We start from the raw sequence: 19,321 nt of genomic DNA, 5'->3' as shown, positions 1-19,321 counted from the left end.
ACACATGCAGCAGTCATCTGGCGAAGGTAACACAGCATTCATAAGTGTTTTCAGCATTCTAACATAGTGTAGAACAGTCCACCTTCTTCTTCTCTCAGCCTCAGGTGTGCAGCCCTTCCTCATGCCCTTGGGAAGAGTGCATAGGCTCGAGATCAAGTCATCGAGGTGTTTCTACAGCAGTGTACAGATCAGCCACTCTCCGATCCTCCGAGATCTTGCGTTTGGCTTATCTACAGTCCACAGTCATTCTCTCTAAAGAAATAAAGCAAATACTATCTCGTTATCGGGATAGGGGGCCCTTCAGTGGGTAATTCGGGACCCAATCTGGTGTACAGTTCTCATATCTCTCTCTCTCATCTCTTTAAAGCTTGAAGTAATGAAATGGATTGCTAAACTCACGAAACTCAGGATACAGAAGACGGTGTGACCATTTGTGTGACAGGATCAACCAATACAAAGACTTCCGCTGCATATCACAGCAGCGTTCCACCATGCAAGAGGTTTTGACATATGCCAGAGGCGATTTGCATGATCGTCAATCCATGGAGGCGGTAAGAGTAACCTATAAGCATTGGCCGCAGACAATCGGGAAAAAGGCACAGGAGTATATCCTAGAAGCTGCCTATCAAAATGCCAATCTTGAAGTCTCTCTGCCTCCTCAAGCATTGGGATTGACTGAAATGGTTGCATCATTTCCAAAATGACCTTCTAGATTGGCCTGTGATGCATCCCCAAATTACATTGTCTGACCGCACATGGTAACACCCACACACACGGAGTGCTAGGAAAGAAACTTTTGGCTAGCCCTTGATGGTCACTCTCCTTAAACCGGATTTGTTCACTCCTGATTCTAAGGGCTCATTCTCTAACAGCAATCAACACACGCATGCACGAGCGCACGTACGGAGTGCTAGAAAAGAAAATTTAGCTAGCCCTTGATGGCAACTCATGACCTATACCTGGACCATGGTTCACACCATGCTTGGTGCTCATGTAAAAGGTTACTAAACTGTGCACTGTGTACAAGTACGGCCTCATGGCTCTTCAGTGCAGTGGGTGCACATGCAAAGTTGAAACCTTCAATAGGTGATGGGTCATGGATCCATTGCCAACTTATGCCAATGTGCACATAGCTTCTGTATAGATATTAATGCTCATTTTAATTCCGAAACAGTAAAATACAAAGATGGGTTAGGTATTTGTTGTGTGACTTGGGTAAGTGATTTATGAACATGATCATTGACGCTTAGTTCTCTTCAGACCCAAAATCTCCGCTTAATGTTGGCAATCCAATAGTAGATCCACCAAGGGGACTTTTGCTTCCAATGACCATGTTTCAAAATATAGAAGAGAGGGATGGGTGGGGGGAGATATACCACAACCCTCACGACTTCCCTGTCACATGCACAACATGTGGACATGCTTAATCCCCAATTTTAGGCTGTGTTTAGGCATCTTTTGGGGCAGGTAACTATCAGAATACACAGCGGAGATGATGACCAAATCTGGGAACACGAGAGCAAAAACGCAGGCAGAAAAACAGCAGCAGAGAGAGAGAGATGTAGGCGTGTAACTCTGCTCTATATACACAAGAAGATCCCGAGAAATGATACAAATGAGGTATGGGGGCTGGGGTCCTATATATACCTCCCTAGAGGGCAGTCGGCCAGCACCTAAAGTGCCCACGACTGAAGAAAAAAGGTCCCACGACTGCATAAATGCAGTCGGCCAGCAAACTGGTGCGCACGACTGATGAAAAACAGTCGGCCAGCAGCAAGAGTGCCCACGACTGATAAACACCCAGTCGGCCAGCACTGTACTGCTCTTGGCACCCTCTGGCAGCCCTCCCAAGCCTCAGAAAAAATGGGAAAAATAGGGAAAAAATACGGGGAGTGAGGAAAAATGATAAAACACCTGATAAGGGCGGGCACACCCACAACAAAGGCCCTGGTGTATAAATCTAGACAGGAGATGACTTCTAACACCCCCTCTCAGCTCCTGGCTGTGAAACCAACCACTGGGAGTTGGGGTGCCGCCTGAGCAAATCCTTAGAGAGCGACTTCGTGAAGAGGTCCACCGTACTGTCCTCCGTCGAACAGAACTCCAGCAAGATGTCATCAACAACGATCTGTTCACGAACAAAGTGCCTCTGGATGACCATGGGTTCCTCCAGTGGAAGCCCAAACCTGCAATGCAACCTCCTCCTGCTCTGGAAAACTGCTCCTGGGCCTGAAGTAGATCCCCTCGTGTCCGGATCTTCTCCCCAAACCGAGTCACTCCAACCGTGGAGTCGGACTCCATCCCCTCCTGTGTAAAAGAGTCCATGATCCTTCGCATGCCGCAAAAACCATAGGAAACGCAATCCTGCCTCCCAAAGAGACATCTGCAACCATGAGCTCAACCGCCTCATCAGGAAGCTCCCGTCCAATCTGGTGTCCATCAACCAGATTAATGAACCATACAGCTTCTGAGTCAAAGAGACATCACACTGCTCACAAGGATCAATACCTATTACGGTGCACAAGCAAGTCCTGGAAACATGATGAAACCTGTCAACCACCCCCTCTGAATCCGGAACCACAAAGCCTGGAGAGAACACCTCCTTCTGCAAGTAATCACCTGCTACCTGCCTGGCTTTCCAAAAGGTCCCCGTGGAAAGAACATCCTCAACTCCTGGAAGTTCTATGTCCCGAACACTACGAGACATCAGAGCATAAGTGACCTGTTCAGCTTCCTCTGACTCACGAACACAAGAACTACCAACATCAGTACTGGAAAGTTCCTGCCAACTGCTGCCATCTACTGGTAAGCTATCCACCATCTGGTCCCGGAAAGCTCGCACCTGCAGCGTATCCACACTTGAGTAGCCATTACCAGACTGCCACTCATCACAATCCTGAGGACCTGGGAGAGAGAGTGCTGAAAGCCTGTAGACTCCATTCTCCACTCTGCCTTCCCAAACCACTTGGCCTGTTGCTTTGTCCCGGAGAGCAACAAAATGCTCGTCAAACTCCACCCGTACGCCAGTCTTGCAAACCTGATGCACTGACAACAGATGAAAACCAAGTGCCGGAACATACAACACCTGGGAGGAATGCTTCCCCCCTCTGCCATCGGGAACTATCTCCATCTGGCCCTCACTGTGAACTGGGATAGTGGACGTATCCCCAGTAAGAATATGACCAGAAAGCCTGCAGAGATCCTGTAAACCGGAACGGGAAGAAGTCATGTGCCTGGAAGCACCACTATCGAGAATCCACTCCCGAGTATCCATTGCGGAGAGTCCTCCAATCTCCTCCCTACCTGAAGAAAATGAAGCATCGGTGTCCATCACCTCCAGGTGCACAAAAACCGGAGTCTTCATGATTGCCGCTGAGGAGTCTTCACCCTTCTCGGTCTTCCGCTTGGGACATTGCCTCCAGTAGTGGCCTTTCTCGCCACAATCATTACAGGTCCTCTCTGCCTTCAGTTTCTCGCGGTCAGCGTCGGACTTCTTCTCAGAAGACTTCTCCGATGAAGCCTTCCCTTTGCCCGAGTTTCGGCCTTTCGACCGTTGGCCAGTTAAGGCCTCCGAACCTCCACCCTGAGGAGGGTTCGTGAATCGTTCCTCCTGGTCCAGGACCATGGACACAAGCTCCTCTCACGTGATGGTGCTGAGCCTGCCACTGGTAATCAACGACGAGTAGAATGCTGAGTACGAAAAGGGCAAATGTGACAGCAACGTTATGGCCATGTCCTCTGACGATATCTCCTTCCCAGCCTGAAGAACTTCCTGCTGAAGAGCCTGCAGCTTGTTAATATGCTCCCGCATCGTCAACGACTTTGCAGGGCTCATAACCCGCATCTGTACTTCCAAGGAAATCCTCTTCATGGGCGATACCCTGTTGTAAAGTGAGGCCAAATGCTGCCATATACCTCTGGCCAGCGTCATATGCTTTACATGGTTGATTACCTGTGGTGTGCAGTTGAGGAAAATAAGCGAACAGACCCTGGCGTTGACGCGATCCCACATCTGCGTCTGGGCCTCCCGGTCCTTTCGGGTTGACGGTAACTCCCCTTCCTCCACTTCCGGCCGTGGAATACCAACAACGACGAAATCAGCGAGGTCGTAGGACTCCAGAACAGATTCCATCATCACCTTCCATATGCCGTAGTTACTTCCGTCCAACTGACGGTCCACCGGGAACGTGGGGAGTGTCGGGATCTTCACATGTCTCTCGGCCATCTCTAACAGATCTGCCATCGCGGGGATGTACTTTGAAAAGGCTGGGTGGGTGGGAACAAAGAAGAACTGATACCTGCAAGTGGCTGTCTAGCAAATCAGCCCACCTTCCTCTTGCTTCTCCTCTTCCCGATCAGCCCAAAACAGTCCACCAATCAGCCACAAAAACAGTCCCCCTCTTGCTCACACAAATCCCAAGACCTATCTAGAGCCTAGGGCTCTGATACCATGTCAGAATACGCAGCGGAGATGATGACCAAATCTGGGAACACGAGCAAAAACGCAGGCAGAAAAACAGCACAAGAGAGAGAGAGATGTAGGCGTGTAACTCTGCTCTATATACACAAGAAGATCCCGAGAAATGATACAAATGAGGTATGGGGGCTGGGGTCCTATATATACCTCCCTAGAGGGCAGTTGGCCAGCACCTAAAGTGCCCATGATTGAAGAAAAAAGGTCCCACGACTGCATAAATGCAGTCGGCCAGCAAACTGGTGCCCACAACTGATGAAAAACAGTCGGCCAGCAGCAAGAGTGCCCACGACTGATAAACACCCAGTCGGCCAGCACTGTACTGCTCTTGGCACCCTCTGGCAGCCCTCCCAAGCCTCAGAAAAAATGGGAAAAATAGGGGAAAAATACGGGGAGTGAGGAAAAATGATAAAACACCTGATAAGGGCAGGCACACCCACAACAAAGGCCCTGGTGTATAAATCTAGACAGGAGATGACTTCTAACAGTAACAACCAGGATTAAAGGCAGGTATTTTACCCAAGGCAATAAGAAAAAGCTAGAGGACATAACCTAGCAGTTTGGCATTTTACGGGTATTTTGGCATTTATTTGTCCAAGGACCTCGCCAGCAGCAGGACAGGTCTAGACTTAGGTGTTTTCCTTTTGGAGGCCATGGCCAGGATCTATGTACATCTTGATATATATATACGGAAAAACACACATTTTAGTAACATCTCTCCCTCTTCTCTATGTTCATCTTTGCGTTTTTGCACAGTTGTTAATTGAGGCAGTTCTTCCGCATGTTACATTCCTACATTCCCATACAAATGCATGCATTTGAATTGGAGAAAGACGGGTAGAGTAAACCACTCCCTGTTTGTACATAAAGCAACAATCCCCACAAAATGAATATACCAATAAAAGGCTCAAGTATTTCCCAAATTTAACAAGAACCAAATTGCAATTTTGACTACATAAGAGTATACTCACAAAGCTTCAAATCATCAACTCCATCAAGCATAGCATAGACTACATGCTCTGACATTCCCACTAATGTCATCAGTGCCCAAAAGTAGGTGCAAGTTCATACATACATACATATATATATATACTCTTTTTTTGTGATGATTTGTCCACTAATACATACATACATGCACACACTTTTTTTAGTGAAAAAACTATCTCATTAAGAAAAAAGAAATATACATTCATAGCTATCCCAAATCAAGAGAGCTACTACTCAGATCAAAAACAGTGGGAAAACACTTCTAATTGCTGGAAGGTTAGACCTCCGATTTCGTGAGAATCTCGGAGGGACCGAAAAAGGGCTCTCCGGAAATTAAAAAAACAACCGGATAGAATCTCCATAGAAGAGCAACTAATTTTGAGCATAATAGATAGTCCACAAAGCCCAAAATCTGGTCCAAACAAGCAAGTATGTATAGTCTGGTAGGGAAGGAGAAAGACAACCAAAAAGGCAGAACATTCAACAAAAACGCCTCCCTAGAAAACGAGCCCAAAGATGTGCAGACAAATCATCAAGAAAATCATGAGAGTGCAAACAAAACCACAGACGCTGAGGCACTATCTCTGTAGGATGAGAGCACCAGCTACAAGATTGAAACTAAGACCATAGCAAAATTGAAGAAGTTTAGAATAGAACAAGGAGGAGAATTCATGTCTAATGAATAGAACAAGGAGGAGAATTCATGTCTAATGAATTCTTCGGTTTTTGTGAAGAAAGAGGCATACAGCAGCAACTCACTACCACTCACACTCCACAACAAAATGGTATTACAAAGCGCAAGAATTGTGCTACTGTTGAGATGGCAAGGAGTATGCTTAATGGCAGGAATCTACCTAAATCCTTTTGGGCTAAGGCAATTAACATAGCTGTGTACATTCTTAACGAGACTACAACAAAGGTCGTCAAAGGGATGACTCTATGAGATATGTACATATTACGATACATCTTTGACCTTGACCTTCTCATGTCTCCTTCCTTTCACTAATGGCTTTGGCCAGCGGCATCCAAACTATCCCAATTGTAAATCATGCGGCATCCAAACTGGCCCAATTGTCAATCATGTTGCTTTCATTGTATCTTCATTGCTTCCATCAATAAAGCAGATATTGTGAGAAAGGGGAGGGAGAGAAAAATCCAAGTAACATTGTCATGAATCAGCTACTTGACAGCTGCTTTGAAGCTTTTTTTTGCACACAAAAAGGACCTCGCACAACTTTTTATGCCTCAAGTAAGAGCCAAAAAGCAGCAAGAACTCGCATGTGGGAAGCACAAGCAGTTGCACAAGGATAATTAACACGTTACCCATGTGGGGAGCAGCCCAACACATGCTCTCAGTACATGATTGCGTTACTGTTTATTAATGACATTGTTAAAAATGGATCTGCTTTGTAACATGCACTCTGCACTATAGTGCATGGTAACAAGATGGCTCATCATCAGTGCATCATTGTACGGTAGTAGGACCCTTTAGGATATGAAAATGTCGTATGCCGTGGCCCCATTGTAATCCCCGGTCCGGAATATGTCAGACACAAGCTACATAGGTCATTCCTCAGCCTTAGAGTGTCAGTCAGTCAGTCAAGTCCCTTAACCCACATAAAGAGAATCATTCATGCATGTAGAGTCAATAGAAGCCTTAGGGTTTGCATCAGTTCATGGTTTGCATTTGCATAGCATTCATCCCCATGTGCATGTAAACCATTGCATAAGCCTTAGAACTTTATTCACCATTTTTAGCATATTTTTAGCATTATTATCATCATTATTCAGCATTTATCACATTATTACAAGTCGTGTAGCATTTAATGTGCAGTCCGCCAGCTCTGTAGCCAACCGACCAGCCACATATGCCCATATAAATAGTAAGCGTTGCATCTCATCATTCCATCTCAGCATTCAGCCTTCAACGAATCAGTATTCAGCCTTTGGATCATCATCGTTTGAAGCATAAAGGCATTCTGCAACATAAAACGCATCATCATCAATCAACCAAGGAAGAAGTGCTTCAGTCCCTAGCGTTTCTCAGCCTACAGCAGATTTCAGCATTCGCATACATCATCGTTTGCTCCATCCTCCCGGGTGAAGGTAAACGCAGCATATACATTCATTCATCTTGCATATTCACAGCCTAGAACAGTCCCAATTCAGCCCATCTCTCAACCACAGTTTGCAACCTTCCTACAGCCCCTTGGAAGAGTGCATTGGCCTTGAGATTGGACATCATTGGTGCTTCTACAGCCGTGTACAATTCAGCCCGACTTTGGGTCTTCCGAAGGTCTTGCATTTGGCTTATCTACAATCCCAAGTCAGTCAATCTCTTCAAAGTATTAAAGCAAATACTCCTAGCAATAGGAGGAGGCCCTTAAGCCGGTAATTTGGGACCCAATAAGGTGTACAGATCTCTCTCTTTCTCTTATCTCTTAAAATTTGAAGTGATAAAATGGATTGCCAAACTCACGAAACTTAGAATAAACAAGGCGGTGTGAGACTTTGTGTGACAAGATTCTACATCTATGCATAATTCCACTGCTGCAAGTTACATTGGTATCAGATTCAGCTTGTCCACACACACCGCATCCTAGCATGAGAGCATCCTTGGATGGTCAAACTTCACTTCAGCACAACCACCGACTTCAGTAAAATGTCAACAGAGGAGAGTACACATCAGCAGGAAGACGTCTCCCTCGAAGGAGACCATGCTCTTCCACCAACAGCAAATACCATAGCTCTTCTCCGAGCACAAAATCCCAACAGCAAATACCATAGCTCTTCTCCGAGCACAAAATCAACTTCTCTTGGAGCCTACCACAGTAAAACCCACTCCTCCAACCAGATGGAACAACAAAGACGAGAGGATGACACCAGACGGCGGGAAGAAAAAGCTGAAGCAAAAGCAAGAAAGCAACAAGAAAAAGCAAACAAATGGGACTATGAGGAAGCTCAACACAGGCTTGAAGAAGACTGGCGTCAAGCTGACCTCGCAGCTCAGGCATAGTCATATGGGTCCGGGGACGGGGAAGGGTTTGGGAATGGGGAACGCCTGGAGGTAGGGAACTGGGACGGTACACAAAAAATGCATCAATATATCCATCAAATGTTAAGTATTTATATTACATTTGAGTACTTTGAAAGAAAGCACACAAAATGACACAATTCATGATTCATATTACAAAAATAGTGTACTGCTAACTGTGTACACAAAACACAAAACACAATACAACCGTCGAGACTCATGGCTGAAGCATAGTCTATTGTCTCTAGAATGCAGATACTAGAAAATAAACCATGTCTACAGAAATATAGCTTGGGTAGAGGGCCCTAACGGCTAAGCTCCACATGTTACATCCAAGGTTGAAGCCTACGGCGTTGCGCTAATCAATCAGAATCCATACTGAAGGAAACATTGGCCTCATTGTCATGAGCATCAGTCTCAACCTGCTCATTCTCCTTCTCTTGTTGCTGTTCCCACTCCACAAAAGGATCAGCTTTTGCAATCACCTCCTTGCCCAACATATGCAAGTTGGCACTTACAAAAACCAAATCACGGGCTTTTTCTACGCCAAGGCGGTTTCTCTTCTTTGATGCAATGTGACTATAGGAGCTCCACGGTTGCTCCAAACAAGAGGAGCTCACAGCCTGGCTGAGAATGCGAATAGCCAATTGCTGTAACTCTGGTCCATCTGATCCAAAATCCTCCCACCACAAAGCTGCCCCAACCCGAGTCTGATCCTCCTATGCATCAGGGCAACCATACATGCCACGAAAAGATTTGTACTCTGCAAGTGAGTCTCTTATTTTGCGCCTTGCACTAGGCTCTGGCACCAATCTCTCTAAGATAATCCGCCAACCACTATTCACCTCTCGATCATTTTCTTGACCCTTGCCTCGAAACTCGAGGTCCAAAATGTATGCTACTGCATGCAAAGGAGAATGATATGCATTCCATATTTTGACACAAAGATCCTGAACCATCTCATACTTGCTCTTGAGAGTGTCCTCATCCTCGTCATCATGATCAAATTACTCTTGCTCTTTAATGAGCTCTTTCAATTGCTAAATCATCCTGTCCATGGCCTCGTACACTTTCCCAATGCATGGCTTCATGCCATCCACAAGCCTCAACAAATGCATCATGGGCTGCACCATTGCATCAATGCGACACACATGCTCCCAAAACTCAAGATCTTCAGCATCATCTTTGCATTTCCACCCTCCAGTAGCAGAGGCTAATGGAGATGTAGTGAACTTATCACTAATGAAAACCTGCCTCAATGCGGCACTACATGTACTCAGCCGGCACAACATCAAAAAGTTATACACAAACCGTGTCTCCGAGTACTTCAAGAGCTGCTTGCTTGATTTCTTATTAAACTCATGTAGTAAGAATTGATCATTCAACACAAAAGTGACCATGTGACTTGCCCTCTCAATGATGGGCGCTATCCAAGGCAACTTCCCTATATCCTTCAGCAAATTATTGAGGCAATGTGCCATACAAAATGACACTGTCACATGTGATACATCCCTTCAACAATGGCACCTGCTGCCCTGTTGGCGGCCTCACCATCCACAACAAATCCCATAACAAGGTCACTACCAACAAACTCTATTGCCTCTTCACTTTGATGCAAGCACATCAACACTCTTCCCAGTCCCTAATGCATCATGCGATGAAATGAAATACATCTCTCCTGGAGAATAGGCCCCTACCCCATGCATAGACCTCTTTCGTGTATCGCTCCATCCATCAGCGAGCGATGAGAGAGACTCCATTCTTTTCCACATGTTCTCTACAGCTTGCTCTACAGCATGCCTCTCTTTCTCAAGAAGAGTGGTACGCAAGGTCTCTAAGGATGGGGGAGTGTAAGATGGACCATACTCGCCAATCTTCCTCACCATAACCTTGAAGTACTCAGATCTGGCAGCATGGAAGGCAATATTGTTAAAACCCTAAGATCTCTCTAGATAATTGTTATGCATAAACATGCATAAATCAGGCATAAACTCATCCACCCGACCACCCCCGAGCCCAAGGGATGCACACATGAAATATAATGAAATACATCATACCTCTACCTTGATGTCCCATACCATCAAGAGGTATAACTCCAATCCAATAGCATGTAGCTATAGTGTGAAATGGTAGGTGAGTAGATATGATCCTCTATACAAAAGAGCATAACATAGCCTTGGCCTCTCAAGCCCCAAGCCTCAAGCTTTCCTTGAGTGTGCCCCATGCCCCTATTATATAGGAGGGCCCTCAAGTGACTCGACTCTCCATTTCCCATGTGTGACCCTTGGATGCCTGACCCTAACCTTAACCCTTAAGGTTAGTCCTAACCCATTCTCCACTAGAGCTTGTTCCCATGCTCCCATGCTTACAAGCCTAATGTGGGTTAGCCTCCTAGTATATGCACACATAATGTGCATATAACAAATATGATCATGAAAAAAGAAGCGAGCCACTGCCGCATCAACATCCTCCTTTCTCTTGGGATCCCATTTCTGATCAAGGGTGCTCTACTGATGCGCAGGAACTGTCGATGGCATGCTAAAGGACGCATGTGGTGTGGACGATGTATGGCTAGCTAATGCTGATGCAGAAGCTCTAGAGCCTCTACTACATGCCTCCGATATAGGTGGCCTGACAAATGCTGCGGGGTCAACTGCCACAAGACGTGCCATCCTCCTTGCTGTAAAGAGAAATGCTTGTGCTGCAGCCCGCTCTTAAGAGCTCCGTCCTCTTCTCTTGGCTTACATTTGGGCAAAATTGCACCTCATGCCCAGACTCATGGAGAAGGTGAGCTCTCACCTTGTTTGCCCCACTTGTTCGTGTGTATGGGCATAACTTGCAGCGCCATTGACGTGAACCTTGTTAGCACATTCATCTCCAGTTTCTGCCCATATTTGGTGTCCCTTTTGATCCCTTTTCATGGCCCTTGATTGTGGGCTGGCCACCCCTTTTATTATATATTTTTCTGGGATTTTTTCCAGCCTAGATGTATTTTCCCCAGTCGGCCAGCTACATCATGTCCAGTCGGCCAGTTTATCACGTCCGGTCAGCCAGCCCCTCTTACCTATAAATAGATGGGCTGGCCTCTCACTTTTTCATCTTGCCTAGTCTTTCTTTTGCTCCCACTTATGAGACACTTTCTGTCTCTTGCTTGGGACTGTATCACTTCAGTATATTCAGCATAGTTGCTCCATATCTCTGTCTCTCTTGCACTCTCTGCTCAGCACACTCTAGTGCTTATTTGCTTCCACTCTGTGCACTCATTCAAACCTCCCCCACTTCCTGGTCTCTGGGCATTCACCTCTTCCCACTAAGACCAATTTGAACCCTTGCCCCCAACACGGGCTGCTGGTGCTCGCGAGAAAGAGGCCATTGTGATTGAACTTTCAGCTTTGAAGGGTGGCTGTTGATGGCACTGTGGCCTGGGCAGCTTAGATGGAGTTGTGGGCCTGTGGTAGTGAGTCGTGGCAAGAACTTGTGCTGCTGTGCAGTCATTGCACACTGTAGAGCAGAGATGGAGGAGCAAAGACGAAGGAGAGGCTGAGGGCAAGTGTGCACATGTGACAGCAAAGACAGAGGAAAGCGCTCAACAGAGATTTCTCGCACTGTGCACAACAGCACAAACGGAGGAGAGCAGAGACGGAGGAAAGTAAGTGCACAGGTGACGGGTCACAGCAGAGACGGAGGAGTCTGGAGAGCACTCAATCGCACGACAGCAGAGACGGAGGAGAGCAGAGATTGCTCGCACGACGAGCCTTTTTTTTTTAAAAAACATAAAATGAGGCGAAGACAAAACATCCCGTTTTTTTTCGTTCCCGTCCCCAAACATAACTACCAACCGTCCCACAAGTTTAACACGTCCCCTAACAAGGGACAGCCGTCCCCTGGTGAGGGACGGGACATGGGACGTCCCCCCTGCAGAGGGACGCATCCCCGTGTGAAAAGGAGGCCGGGACGGCATTCCCCCGTCCCAAAGGCTTGGGATGGGCGTCCCCTGTGACTATGAGCTCAAGAGCACCAGCGAGAGCTCGATCTAGAGGGAATGATACTTGAACACAAGCGAGAAAAGGAGGCCATGCATCTGCAATTCCAAGTTCCAACACATCCTCTCTTCAGTTTCTTCGCCCATAGGTGCCACCAGCCAGACTCCCGTGACATCAACGACCGTCATCTGAACTCAACCAAATTTTAGTAAGGATGCTGGTAAGTGTGATAATTTAGCTGTCAATCAATTTATTCATCAGTTTAATGCATATTTTCCTTTGGCAAAGCTAACAGATCCTCAAGATAAAGTCCACGTAGCAGCTCCCCACCTTACAGATGAGACGGTCACTTGGTGGCAGCATTGGTCTAGTTTACATACAAACCAGACCACAGGTGTCAGCTTTTTGCTAGGATACCTTCGTCCATGACCTAAAGACTAGATTTCTCCCTCCCTATGACCGGGCTTTGACTCTTGCTCAAAATGAAGAAATAAAGATGAACAAAGGCAAACCAAAACGACCGCAGTCTAGTACCAAACCCTAGCAGCAGCAATTTGCTTCGCAGCCGGGGACAGGTAATTCATCTTCTAAAGACACAAGAAGAACGGCAGTTCTAGCTCTAGTTCAAGGGATAGAAGGATAAGAAATTCAAACCTAAGAAAACCCCCAAGGAAAAGGCTAAAGCAGGTATCACTGGAGGCTATCTTCTCCAAAAGAGCAACGGAAATACCAGTCAAAAAACCGATGTTTTTTCTGTCATACCATTGGGCATTGTAAGAAGGATTGTCAAAAATGGCAAACGGAGCAAGCCTCCAAGCCACCTTCTTCCACAGTTGCCACAGCATCTCCTGCTCCTTCACCCCCACCTACTGTCAAAATATACAGCAGAGATGAAGACAAAATCTGAGAACACAAGAACAAGTGCACTACTTAAAAATACAGCAATAGAGCAGGAGAGAGAGAGAGAGGTGTGTAACTATGCTATATATACACAAGAAAATCCCGAAATCTGAATACAACAAGTGGGGAAGCAAGGGGCCATTTTATATGGCCCACATGAGCAGTCGGCCTGCTCAAAAGATAGCCAACAAGACCAAAATGTCCACGACCAGCACATGTCCCCAGTCGGCCAGCTTCTCAAAGTCGGCCAGCACACAGGGCAAGTCGGGGACCAATAGGGGTAGTCGACCAGCATCCAGGACACCCAGACCAGCAATCGGCCAGTGTCTAGATCAACCAGGAGCCACAGAAGGAACATCCTCCCACACCTGGTAAAAATAGAAAAAAATAAGGAAAAAACATAGAGTGGGGAAAAATGAGAAAACACCTAAATCGAGCGGGCACACCCACAACAAAAGCCCTGGTGTAAACATACAGACAGGAGATGACTGCTAACACCCAGATGTGAAACCAACCCCAGGGAGCTGGAGTGCCGCCAGGGTAAAGCTTGAGATAGAGACTTCGTGAAGAGGTCCACCGCACTGTCCTCCGTCGAACAGAACTCTAGCAAGATGTCATCAGCAACGATCTTTTCACAAACAAAATGCCTCTGGATGACCTGACCGTGGGTTCCCCTTGTGGAAACCCAATCCTGCCAAGCGACCTCTGCAACCTCACCACCTCGCAAGCAGCACCACAAGCAGCCCAGTACTCTACCTCTGTCGACGACAAGGCAATAGATGGCTGCCTTTTACTCCTCCATGAAACCGCTCCTGAGCCAAGGGAAAAACTGTAGCCTGATGTCAAGGTCCTCGTGTCTGGCTCTCCTGCCCAAACTGAGTCACTCCAACCGTGGAGTCTAACTCCATCCGTGGAGTCTGACTCCTGTGTAAAAGAGTCCAAGATCCTTCGCATGCTGCAAAAACCACAAGATACACAATCCTGCCTCCCAAAGAGTCCTCTGCAAACATGAGCTCAACAGCCTCATCAGGAAGCTCCCGTCCAATCTGGTATGCATCAACCAAATCAATGAACCATTCTGCTTCCGAGTCAAGGAGGCATCATACTGCTCACAAGGATCAACACCTATTACGGTGGGATGCCAAGTCTTGGAAACAAGCTGAGGACCACTCAAGGCCTTCGGAAACCTGTAACCAACCCCCTCTAAATCTGAAACCACAAAGCCTAGAGAATGTGCAACATCCATCTCCACCTGCAAGTAATCAACTGCCACCTAATTGGCTTTCCAATAGGTCCCTATGGAAAGAACTTCCTCATCTACAGGAGTTTCTTTGTCCCGAATGCTACGAGACATCAGAGCATAGGTTACCTGTAGAGTTTCCTCTGATTACGAACACAAGAACTACCAACATCTGTACTGGAAAGTTCCTACCAACTGCTGCCATCAACCGACAAGCCATCCACCAACTGGTCCGGGAAAGCCTGCACCTATAGCGTATCCACACTTAAGTGGCCATTACCAAACTGCCACTCATCACAAAACTGAGGACCTAGGAGAGAGAGTGTTGAAACTTTGTTAACTCCATTCTCCACTCCACCTTCCCAAACTACCCGGCCTGTTGTTTTGTCTCGGAAAGCAACAAAATGCTCATCAAACTCCACCCGTATGCCAGTCTTGCAAACCTGATGCACTCACAACAGATGAAAACCAAGTGATGGAGCATACAACACCTAGAAGGAACGCTTCCCCCCTCTGCCATCGGGAACTATCTCCAACCTGCCCTCACTGTGAACTGGGATAGTGGATGTATCCCCAATAAGAATGTGACCAGAATACCTGCAAAGATCCTGTAAAGCCAAACGGAAAGGAGTCATGTGCCTGGAAGCACCACTGTCTAGAATCCACTCCCAAGTATCCGTAGCGGAGAGTCCTCCAACCTCCTCCCTGCTCGAAAAAAATGAAAGTGTCCATCAGCTCCAGGTGCACAAAAGCTGGAGTCTTCACGGTTGCTGCTGAGGATTCTCCACCCTTCTCGGTGCTCCGCTTGGGACACTACCTCCAATAGTGGGCTTTCTCACCACAATCATTACAGGTCCTCTCTGCCTTCAGTTTCTCGCGGTCTGAGTCGCGGACATCTTCTCAGAAGACTTCTCCGAGGAAGCCTTCCCTTTGCCCTTGTTGTTACGGCCTTTCGACCGTTGGCCAGTTAACGCCTCCGATCCTCCACCCTGTGGAGGGTTCGAGAATCTTTCCTCTTGGTCCAAGACCATGGACACAAGCTCCTCCCATGTGATGGTGCTGAGCCTGCCAACTGGTAATCAAAGAAGAGTAGAATGCTGAGTACTGAGAGGGCAAATGCGACTACGTGATGGCCATATCGTCCGATGATATCTCTTTCCCAGCCTGAAGAACTTCCTGCTGAAGAGCCTGCAGCTTGTTAATGTGCTCCCACATTGTTGATGACTTTGCAGGATTCATAACCCGCATCTGTACTTCCAAGGAAATCCTCTTCATGGGCGATACCCTGTTATAGAGAAGCCAAATGCTACCATATACCTCTGGCCAGCGTCATATGCTTGATATGATTGATTACCTGCGGTGTGCAGTTGAGAAAGATGAAAGAACAAACCTTGGCATTGACACGATCCCACAACTGTACGTGTGCCTCGCGTTTCTTCCAAATCGAGGGTAACTCCCCTTCCTCTAACTCCGGCCGTGGAACCCTAACAACAATGAAATCAGCAAGGTCGTAAGACTCCAGAACAGATTCCATCATTACCTTCCATATGCCGTAGTTGTTCCCGTCCAACTGACGGTCCATTGGGAACGTGGGGAGTGTCGGGGTCTTCACATGCTTCTCAGCCATCTCAAGTAAATCTGCCATTGGGGGGATGTAACTGAAAAGAGTGGGTGGGTAGGAAAAAAAAGAACTTAAACCTGCCAGTGGCTGTCCATCAAATCAACCCGCCTTTCTCTTGCTTCTCCTCTTCCCGAACAGTCCAAAACAATCCACCAATCAGTAACAAAACAGCCCCCCTCTTGCTCACACAGTTCCCAAGATTTATCAAGAGCCTAGAGCTCTGATACCATGTCAGAATATGCAACGGAGATGAAGACAAATCTGAGAACACAAGAGTAAGTGCACTACAGAAAAATACAGCAATAGAGAAGGAGAGAGAGAGGCGTGTAACTCTGCTATATATACACAAGAAAATCCTGAAATCTGAATACAACAAGTGGGGGAGCAAGGGGCCATTTTATATGGCCCCACATGAGCAGTCGGCCTACTCAAAAGACAGCCGACAGGACCAAAATGTCCACGACCAGCACATGTCCCCAGTCGGCCAGCACACGAGACAAGTCGGGGACCAGTAGGGGCAGTCGGCCAACATCCAGGACACCCAGACCAGCAGTCGGGCAGTGTCTGGATCAGCAGTCGGGCAGTGTCTGGATCAGCCACACGAGCCACAGAACATCCTCCCACACCTGGTAAAAATAGGAAAAAATATGGAGTGGAGAAAAATAAAAAAACACCTAAATCAAGCAAGCACACCCCCCTGGTGTAAACATACAGACAGGAGATGACTGCTAACACCTACTACCACCAACGCAGTTCAGTTTTTACCTTCTATGCATCCTATGCCATCCATGGTATTTGATGCTAAGCAAGAGGGTGAGAGTGATGCTACACAGAAAAGACTTATCAGAGCTTATGGCTCTGCCAAGAGCCGCCAATTTGTAATCCTATTTGACATGGGCAGTTCTGAGGACGCCATCTCTCGCCAATTGGCTACCAAAATGAGCTGCACATTAGTGCCCTATCATTTGGATGTGGACGGGTTTACTCCTAGTCTCCGCACCCACATTTCTCAAAAGGCCCAACAATTTTCTTTTCAAGTTCAACCATTGTAAGTTTTGCATCTATTCTTGACTTTGAAATGTCAACACTCACATTCTTGTTGAGTCTAGAATATCCTTAAGAGAAGTAAGAGTGGATGAGAGAGAGAGAGAGAGAGAGAGAGAGAGAGAGAGGCAACAGTCAAATAGGGCAGATTTGGACGTCAAGAAACCAATTGATCTTGTGGAGGACCAAAAAGATTACAGCATCACACAAATCAAGTAATATATCAAGAGTAATCAATAGGTGTAATGTACAAGAACAGGCAGATACGGGACATAGAGAATTTTGAGAGATACCTTGAGACTTTGACAAAGCAGTAGAGCCTTCATTCCCAGCATCCGTATGAGCTTCCTGTTGTTCCGAAGATTCTGATATCATTTGATGTGCCAAATCTGGTAAAACCAGATCTGTGGATTGCTCAATGGAATCAAGGCCAGACCTTGGAAAACTTTGAGAGGCCCCAAGATCATCAACTCTAGGAACAGGAGTCTGCACACCTTTGCTACTTGAAACCTCTTGAAATACAGAAGAATCACCAGGGGACACATCTGGAACAGAAACCTCAGGCTGTGGAAATAAGCCAGGTGCTTCACCTTTCAGACCTCTGAGGATGTCAGGAGTTCGAGGATCCTTGAATTCCTCCACGCTTGGATGAACTGTCTGCTGTATAAGAGACTGATCTGCAGTCCGGACCTGTTGTTTACGCCAGGTAGCTTGCTGCAGGGCATAAATAACCTCGGCCACTGAGAAGAACTGCTGCATGTGCAAGATTAAGGTCCAGTTGTACCGGCGTTGCTGGATGCAGGTGAAGACAAAATCATATTCTGAAGGCTCTCCTACCATACAGAGATGGTGGCACATGGCATCAATGATCGCATTAGCAGCTGCAAACTCGCCTCGAAGCCAGAAGATGAAAGCATCCCTCTCATCTGGCACAATGTGCCTTGGATGGATTTCAATCTGTGGCAATGCAGCGGCGATAGGCCCCTGGCTGTCCAACAGGCCTGCATTGCTGTGTCCAAGAGAATCCTTGCCAAAATGTGCCAGAAAGGCGGCTGCTGGCAATGGCTGGTGGGGCAAGCCTCCTGAAGCCATCTCCTCTTGCAAAAGCCCTCTGTGCTCTGATGAACATATAGCTGAATGTCCCTTTTGCTTAAATACTAAAATTTTCCCATGCCATGCCGAACCAGAAAAACTCACCTGAAAGGATAGAAACTTGTTTGATCTGTGAAAAAATGTTTGAGATCTGAATCAAGGGGCTGCAATTTGCTGTCCCAGCTACGTCGAGGCGACTAATTGGTGCCGATCTCGATACCTGTGAAATTCTTGTAGCTGCTCTCTTCAATGTTGAACAAAAGTTGTCAAGAAATCTTGCTTTCTGTGACAAAACAGTCTGGCCACCGATCAGCTACTGATCTGTGGTTTTTCAAGCAGAAAGGGTGGTGAAACTGGCGCTTGCAAAAGAACATGACTTCCCTTTCGTCTTCTTCTCAGAGGAAGTGATCATAGAAGGGAGATCTATTTGTTTGTTTTGTGTGTGTGTGTGAGAGAGAGAGAGAGAAAGACAGAGACACGGACACAGACGGGGCGGGTTATAGACGTGCAAAGGGCAGAACAAGGCTACCGACTGCCCAGTGACCCACCACCAGCAGGCAAGTAAGGCAACCCAAAAACGGCCATTGTGTGAAAGGCTAACCATAGAGTCAACACATTCGTCACCATCAAGAGAAAATATGCACATGCCCATTCCACACATCACCCCACTAGAGACCCTATATGGCTTTTGGCACATGTCAACACAACCTTTGGCATGCATCATCTGAAACACCCATATGGCTTTTGACTTGCATATGTCAGCACAACCTTTGGCATGCATTATCTGAAACACAAGAACATGCATGACAATGTCACTTGAAGAGAGGTTTTTATGTAAATTTCTTGCTTAGGCTACTAATTGTAAAAGCTTCACATCTAAAACATAAGAACTTCATTGTTTCCCTCACTGCACAACCCCCCCCTTCTTTTTCCATGATCCCCCCTC

General features: G+C 46.8%; 1 protein-coding gene across 4 annotated transcripts in view; it reads right to left on the bottom strand.

The window, feature by feature from the left end:
• The window catches only part of LOC147608183 (RNA demethylase ALKBH10B-like), an 81,820-nt gene extending 62,868 nt beyond the window's left edge, over positions 1 to 18,952 (bottom strand). Inside the window, exons 1-3 of one of the 4 annotated variants that reach the window (XM_086788849.1) lie at positions 18,481 to 18,944; positions 17,577 to 18,394; positions 16,668 to 16,865 (exon numbers count right to left, since the gene is read on the bottom strand). In XM_086788849.1, coding sequence (XP_086644975.1) covers positions 16,668 to 16,865; positions 17,577 to 18,375 — 997 coding nt within the window. In that variant the 5' untranslated portion in view covers positions 18,376 to 18,394; positions 18,481 to 18,944. Of the gene's footprint in view, positions 1 to 16,667; positions 16,866 to 17,576 lie in introns of all 4 variants that reach the window. The other 3 variants (XM_086788848.1, XM_086788851.1, XM_086788850.1) reach the window with 3 other exon arrangements.
• Between the last annotated feature and the right edge of the window lie 369 nt (positions 18,953 to 19,321).

This window comes from Cibotium barometz, chromosome 53 (assembly GCF_041138505.1).
Source record: "Cibotium barometz isolate CiBa-2024 chromosome 53, ASM4113850v1, whole genome shotgun sequence".
NCBI lineage: Eukaryota > Viridiplantae > Streptophyta > Polypodiopsida > Cyatheales > Cibotiaceae > Cibotium > Cibotium barometz.
This window is presented reverse-complemented; position numbering and strand designations above follow the sequence as displayed.